This window comes from Bubalus bubalis, chromosome 6 (assembly GCF_019923935.1).
Source record: "Bubalus bubalis isolate 160015118507 breed Murrah chromosome 6, NDDB_SH_1, whole genome shotgun sequence".
Taxonomy (NCBI): domain Eukaryota; kingdom Metazoa; phylum Chordata; class Mammalia; order Artiodactyla; family Bovidae; genus Bubalus; species Bubalus bubalis.
In genome coordinates, this window is record NC_059162.1 from 27,122,768 (window position 1) to 27,130,720 (window position 7,953).

The 7,953-nt window shown below is 50.0% G+C and overlaps 1 protein-coding gene across 1 annotated transcript in view; it reads right to left on the bottom strand.

Moving 5' to 3' along the window:
* ATP1A1 (ATPase Na+/K+ transporting subunit alpha 1) overlaps positions 1-4,610 on the bottom strand; it is a 32,360-nt gene extending 27,750 nt beyond the window's left edge. The window contains exon 1 of the mRNA XM_006058684.4: positions 4,314-4,610. Within this exon, the coding sequence (XP_006058746.1) occupies positions 4,314-4,325 (12 nt within the window). The 5' untranslated portion in view covers positions 4,326-4,610. The remainder of the gene's footprint in view (positions 1-4,313) is intronic.
* Positions 4,611-7,953: the final 3,343 nt, after the last annotated feature.

The following is a 7,953-nucleotide window of genomic DNA, read 5'->3' on the forward strand; positions in this document are numbered from 1 at the left end:
TGGCCAAAAGCAGCCCCTCTGATTACTGCGAGGCCATCTGATCTGACGCTCGTGTTTCTTCTTCTGGCTTGCTGGCTGGCAGAGGGCCCTGGGCAGCTAGGAGGAGGCACCATGGCACAAATGTTCGTCCTCCCACCCCTCACAGAGGGCTGAAAAGCCCATTTCATTTCATACGACCTTGACCAAGACTCTGAAAATGTAAAGCCTTTTACCTGAAAAGTGAACGTAGACAAGAACTTAAAAAGCCATCACCCCAGCAGAGTCCACTGACACTTTCACTTGGCCTCCCCGGAGAGGGTAATTCATAATACTTTCCATTCTTTTCAACCCTCAGTATTTTCCTTTTTTTCAGGTGAAAGAAAAACTGTTTTCTAGTTTTGAAAAGGCTTAAGACTAACTGGTGAACAGCACAAACCCATACTTGATACATGTTTGATCTCTCAATGCCCAAAGCCCAGCAATAACAGGTGCCACTCGCACTTGCCCTGCACTCTAAACCAAACAGAGCTGAGGTCACTTGGGTGAGTACTCTAGTTAAGGGTCCGATGAGAAACTGACGCTTCGGGGCTTTAAAAACCTTTTTTGTTTTAAATAAACTAGTTTTACTTTTCCACACAAACTCCTTTCAAGAAAATTATCTTTAAATCCACCGTCATTCTTAAATTTGGATATACTCTGTTCAAGAACACAGCCTGACTGAACAGAGAGTCACTAATCTATCCATTTGTTGCTAAAATAACCAGGAAACAACGCTCTAAAAGGGTTCTGGGGTGGAGAATGGATGGGCTATGTAACGTTGAATCCACTTTTTTCTTTTTAAAATGCAATTTAAGAATAACACTTGGGCAGGGGGTGGGGGCTGGATATTTTAAGTTTTACTCTTCACCTGCCTAAACATTTTACTAGGTTTTTAAAAATTCCTCCCCCTCCTTTTGGGGGAGGGGGGTTGTCAGGCCGAGCCTACTCTCCATCTTCTCAGATTTATGATGCAGACCTCCCCTTTCCTACCCTCCCACCCAAAGGTGAGTCACCAGTGTTACAAACTTACTGGCAGAGAAAACTACAAATTAACTAACAGTAAGTTTCCCAAAGAGAATACACCCTCAGAGCAGCAGCAGGGTACAGAAAGCGGGGGCGGGGGGGAGGTAGCAGGGGGAAAAAAAAAATCACACTCATATACACTGAACACTTGACAGGCAAAGGGTCTGATGCAACCCCAACCTTCTTCTCTGGCTGGGCCCAGGCAACTTTCCATCCTGAGAACTCTGCCTTATGATGTTTTCAGTCCAAAGTACTGGCTTTACAGCAGCCATAGGAGATTCAGTCACTTTCAAGTTGAGCTCCAAAAGGGCAGCTGACAGTGTGACCCTGCAACCAGGGTTTCTGCTGACACGTGTATACCTTGTGTAACCTCCACCTGCACCTTCTTCCCAGCTCTTCTTTACATCTCTACCCATAAGCTATAAGCTATGGTTTCTTTTCTAGGTAACTAAGTTAATGTTCTAACAATGGAGAACTGCGGTGAAAGGCCTGGTGACATCCCTCCTCCCCACCCTGGTCTTCTGTAAACTTGAGAAAAAGAAAAGTTTCTTGTGTATCTTTGGTTGGCTAAAGAATTGGGGGTGGTAGGCCGAGCTGCGGATTTAAGCCAAGTCACTGGCAAAAGCAGCCAGTATGAAAAAAAAAAAAAGGACAAAATCCTATTTCATCCAAGAATGATTCAGCAGGAGCTGGTTCTTTCATTTCATTACCCAAAGCTTAGGAGATCGATTTTTTAAGGAGAACTAAAATCACCTGAAATACAGTCAAAACCTGGGCCCCCAACAGTAGTGGGAAGAGGAGGGGAAGAAATGAACGATGACCTTAAAAATTAGCTGCCAGCACAGGCTTCTTGGTTAACCAATTATCAGCAGGGCTTTAGTCACCACTCCACCCACATTTTAATCCCCATGTGGAAAAATCCCAACATTTCAGCATAAAATATCCTTCTGAACATTTGGACTATCAGAGTAAGTCACTAGGGACAAAAGCAGTTATTTTATCCCAGGAGAATTACCACCACCACCACCAGAACACACACACACACACACCACCACCACAACACACACACACCACCACCAGCACACACACACACACACACACACACACACACACACACACACACACACACACACACACACACCTGCTCCCTAATGTTCAATTCATCAGAGTACTCAAAATACTAATGACAACCCAGCAGATAAGCAGCATATCAGCCTGTGTTAACCAGTTACAATTCTAACTTTGGGTTTGCTAGCCCCTAGACATGTTATTAGAATCCGTAAGACATCGAGGTTGAACCTCCACAGCCCAGGTACGCTGTTATCTTTACCACTACTGTGCAAGTGTGGGGTTACCCAAGGGACATACAGGTCTATGGACATAATTTACTGAAACATTTTTCACTAATCCAACATAACAAACACCCCAGTTTCATCTGAAAAACAACTTTAGAGTTCTGCATATAAGTCATTGTTAAGGAGTAAGTGAGTGAGTATTTAGGCTTGGACACTACAGGCTGTTCACGTATCAGGAACATCTGGTGTGTCACGAACCAACCATTTGACCTTGAGCAAATCCCTTCACCTTCCTAGGCCAAGCTCGGGTACATATCTAGGAGGCTCTCCAGTCCTGCAATCAGTAATGTGTGGCTCCAGAAATCAACTATTTTTCTGAAGAAGAGACATAGAAATGAGCTTTTAAGAGCCTGTTTACTGGAATGACCTAGGGTTTGATAGTGTGTACCAGCACAGGCCACTAACCCAGTTTGCACCCCCCGAGTACAGAGGCTGGCGCTCAGTTCTCTTCAGCTACTTGACCTGAGCCAGCAGCCCTCCACATTTTATGCTTTTTAAAGATTCAAGCTGTGCATTCCCACTTCTCCTTCCCTTCTCCACCAGGTCCAAACCTTTCAATGACCTCCTTCAAAATCCATTTAGAGTCCCCAAAGAATGAACCCTCCCTCTTCCCCCATCACTCACTCCACACGGAGGAGCCCTCAGACCCTTCAAAGTCCTACTAAGCGCCGGACAGCGTGCAAGCCCTGGACACAATGGAGGGGATGCTCTCCTACCGGTATTCTCACGACCTGGTCATTTTATCCCATCAATTGATACTTCTGATCGTCATTTTGTATAAACTTTTCTCGACTGGACTTTGGCCTCGGGCCTATAAGTTAACTGTCTGAGTTACAAAAATGCAGGAACCAGCCGTCGTTCTGGTAATCCCACAGTGCTACTCTCTCCTGCCTGGGGAGGAGGAGATTCGTTCCTTCTAGAATCTCTCTTTCGTGCGTAGACACTCCTAACCTGTACTGTCCTCGCTTCCCTTCCTTTTTTCGTATTTATAGTATCCGGAGACACTGGTGGATCAGTCTGTGCTCCTTCCAGGCTATTCCAAAAAAATCTACATTCACCCTCCCCACCATCAAGATGACCACTCCTGTTGCTCAGGCTGCCCCGAGTGCATCCCGTGTTTATGGAAAGTGGCCCATCAAAGCTCTCAAAAGTATACCTTCAAGGCCATCCTAGAGCGAAGGCACACCCTTTCTGGCACCAGCCCGCCCGACCGGCTCCACACTAAGGGGAAGCCAGTTTTTTTCTTTTTTTTACCCTTTGGGGGAGGGCGGCCGCCTCTGCGGACAACTGGGTAAACCCTGGCGCCTCCAGGAGGAGCCTAGGACCCCAAGGCCGGCCCCGCATAGCAAGCCCCCTAGGGCCCGGGCCGGAGCCGCGGCGAGAACCGCAGCCCGGGAACCGGCCGGGCAGAGCGCCCACAGGGGAAGGGGAGGAGCACGCCTTTCCTCCCGGCGAGAAGGGCGGAGGGAGAAAGGAAGGCGAGAGACGGGAGGTGAGGGCGGGCGGAAGGAGGGAGGGAAGGAGCGGGCTGGGGATGCCGCCGGCGGCCCGCTCCCGGCCAGGGCCGCCCGGCTGCCGTGCTCCCTCCTTCTCCTCCAGAGCCGGCGGCTCCCAAGCGCCGCCTCCAGGAGCCCCGGACCCCGGGCGCGCTCGGCCTCGGGGGCCCGCAGACCCTCAGGGTCTGCGCTCCGGCCCCTCGGCGCTCTCTTTCCCCGTCCGCCGCTCATTACCGCACTCCCTCCATTTCCAAAGTGCGTCGCCTTTTAAGCCTCGCCGCTCTGCCAACCCGTTCCGCGCTGCGCCGCTTCCTCCTCCTCCGCCTCCCGCCGGCTGCGGTCGCCCTCCAGACTTCCTCCCCTTCCTCCGCCTCCCGACCAGGGCTCCCCGCGCGCCTCCCCTGGCTCGCCCGACACTCACCCCCTTCCCCATAGCTGCGGTGGTGTGCGCCCCGAGCCGGGTCCTTCTGTTCAGAGAATGAGAGAGAAAAGAAGAGAGCGGCTCCCGGCCAAGCAAGCGCGGCCGGGGGAGCGAAGAGGAAGGAGCTAGGGCTGCCGCAAGGCGGGAAGGAGGGAAGACGGCAGGCGGCACGGGCCGATGCCTTCTGCCGCCGCCGCCGCCGCCGGGGCTGCTACTGCTGCTGCTGCCACGTGTCCACCTCCTCCCGCCGCTGCTCTGAGCCCCAGACCCCGCCGCAGCTCAAGCCCGCGCCTCCTCCTCACTTCCTAAAATATGCAACCTGCGTGCTAGCCCCGCCCACGCCAGGCACGTCACCGTTACCGGAGCAACCTGACACCGACCACGGGCCTGGCTCCGCCCCCCCGCCCCAACCCCACCCCCAGGCCGGGGCCGTGCCGGCTGCGACCGGCCAGGGCTCCAGGCAGGAGGGCGCCGGGGCCTGGGGCGCGCGTGCCCACGTCCCGGGCGGCCGAGACCGTGCCTCTGCGGGGCGCCCCGGCTGGCTGGGCAGCAGGGATTCGGCGGCCATGCAGCTCCCGCGTCCCTCGTGACCGGCCCGCTTTGGAGCGCAAGCAAGGTCCGCAGTGGGTGCGGGGATGTCCCTGGAACTGGGCCCCCGAATCTCCGAGGACCCGGGACAGAATCGTCGCGCGGAGGGGCTTTTCTGGGAATCAGGGAGCTCATCTGGAGCTAAAGAAACACCAGGTTGAGGTGGGGAGTCCGGAGAGGCTGTAGCCAGCGTTTGAAGGAGGGACTGCGCGTCCCTGCAGACCCCAGGCCCTGCGCCTACCTGCGGATGGCTTCCCCGACCAGGCTCTAGGGCCAGACTCTCGGTGCTCTCACGAATGCCTCGTATGGTCTTGGGATCCCCGTTGTTTATATCCCACAGGGCCTGGGCTGGCGTTGCCAGAGGTCCCAAGCGCCCTCCCCCTACTTTGCTTCAACACCCCCAAATAATAATCCAGAGGGCCTGCGATTAATTCATTCATGTTGCTGTGTGAATATAAACTGTTTGTCCTGTTTGGGGATTCACTTTAACGGGGGAGGGACACCTGAAACCCAAGGGAATGCATATCTTTAGCAAAAGGGACTCCGCGGAGGGGAAGATGTTTGAGGGTCTGTCTCCTGGCCTTCCACCTGGCGCAGCAGGGCCTCTCTCACCTCAGCCTTTGCTTCTCTGAGGGATCTGGGCCCAGAGTGTGGTGAGGAGCCCAGAAACCCCCCAGAGGGCCCTGGCCTGGCTGCGCTGTGTGGCATTCCTCCCATTACAGCTTCTGCAGAGGCTGCAATGGATGAAGGTTTCCTGGAGTTAAAAAGCAAGGTGTTATTAACAATGTTTTCAGGAAGTCAAGCATGCTCTGGGAAAGCACAAGGTTTGCAGGAGAGAGTCACTCCATGTCTCTGGGAATTCTGACAACAGACAGGGAAAACATTAACTTCCTAAGCAAGCTAAAACTGGCCCTGTTAATTTCAACTATTAATTTAACATGGAAAAATAAAGAGGTGAAGCCTTGAAAGAAACTGGGAAGAAGGAAGGGAAGGAAGAAAATCGAAGAGGGAAAAAACTAGCAACTGTGTTAGTTGTTAGGCCATTAGAGTAAGTCTTGTTCCTTCTTAGAAGAAACTGTTTCTTTCCTCTTGCCCAAGAATGCATTGTTCAGGACTGGTGCCTTCTCCAGTGACCTTCAGGCTTGGTTAAATCAGCGCAGGCCATGAAGAACAGAGGAACTGTAAATTCAAATTCATGCCTGCTGGGGAAAGAACCCCCAAATCCAGAACAGAGTTCCCAATGCTGCTAATTTAACAGAAGGAATTTATCAAGTGTTATCAGGGCTCTGCCTCTAAAGGTCTAGAAAATGCTTTATTTTCATGCACTATATCCCCCATTACTGCTAACCTGTAGGAGGATTTTGCTTACTAAAGATCTCTCAGCTTGTTTGAGATTAATTATCCCTTGGGCCCTGCTCGGAGCGGAAAAAACACAGCAAGAACAACAAAATGTAGAAAGCAAAATTCTAAACAATGTAGGTTTCTCCTGCTGGTGGATCACCTTTTCCACCCTAACTAACTAAAATTATCACTTTTTAAATTTTCATTCAACAACATAACCCTGAAAGATCAGACATTTATTTAAAAATCCCTTGGCCTTTTCAGCAGTTTATTTGGCAGCTGAAGATTGCTGAAGGTCCTTTCAAGAGGACCTCAAAGTTCTAGCTATATTCTAGACTGGGGAAAAGGCATAAAAGGAAGAAGTATTAAAATCTGAAATTTACTTTTGCTCCACTTTATAGCACTTTTACATATGAAATCCTCCCTGGGATTCTCACAAGTCTGGAAGGCAAAGGGCTTTAGCTGCATTTTACAGAGTGGGAAACAGGAGGTTTGAGGATTTTCTCAAAACAAGGCCACTCAGCAAGTGATGGAGGAGCCTGGTCTCAAAATTGCAAGATGGGAACCGTCTTCCTACTTGTAAAATTTGGTCTCTGAGCATGGCACCAGGAAATTTTTGGTGGAAGGATACTAATTGCTTTCAACGGGGCTGTCCTCACAAGTACAGAGGGTTTCCATGTACTTCTCCTCTTTTATAACCAAGAAGATCCCAGCGAAAGCCTCTTTTGCCTATTTCTACTCTTCATCAGTCTACCGTGTGAATCATTGAGTCTGAGAACATTTTATAAAAATGTTTGCTATAGATCAACAAACACTCCCTCACCCCTGTTTTCACCCACTTAATCCCACTTCTCAAGGTGTATCCCATTCCATTTTCAAGTCATTTGATAATCCATTTTTTAATTCCAGTCCTGTTGAAAGACACATAATTTGACAAAAACATTTCAGAATATCAGACAAGTTATGTTGGTGCTACTGTTCCTCTAATGTTGATGTTTCTATAAGTGCTCAGCCAAGTGTTACGGTCCAGGCACTTTTGGGCAATTCTCAGGAGTGTTTTTAGGGATAAAGTTTATCGTAAGGTGTTGAGGACAAATCTTAAGAGGTGAAGGGAAAAAAATATGGTAAGGAAGCTGGAGCTGAAAACTTTTTAATGGGAAAGAGTGATGAAAAGAATCCCTGCTGGATTGTACAATGGAGCCCTGAGCATGCCTATAAAATTAAGACAAAGAGACATTGTGGACAAAACTGAGGTGCAGAAGTCACAGATGCCTTGGGACGTGGGTGACCAAAGGGAGAAATACCATTTTGGGGGACAGGCCTCTTTCCCCTCTTGGGAGAGCTTTCTGAATGGAACCTTGGAAAGCAAACATTCCCCTCATTTTATGTGAAGAAACTGAGGCTCAGGGAGTGATTGGAACTGGACAGTCCCTGAACATTGGCAGAACTATTGGGCATCTTTTCAAACTCCCAGAGCAGTGCTGAGGATAAAGAAACTTCCAGAAGAGAATGTGGGGACAAATTCCGTCTCTTTAGTCTATCTACCTCTTATACTATCAGTTCTAATTAAGCTCCTAGCTTGGGAAACAATTAAACTGATGGAACCAGAGACTCAGCATTTACAGCCCCCAAGGCTGCCAAATGTGGATGGCTTCGAGGAGGATTTGACACAACCACAGAGTGTTGGCCCAGTCATTGTGAGTAGTCAGGA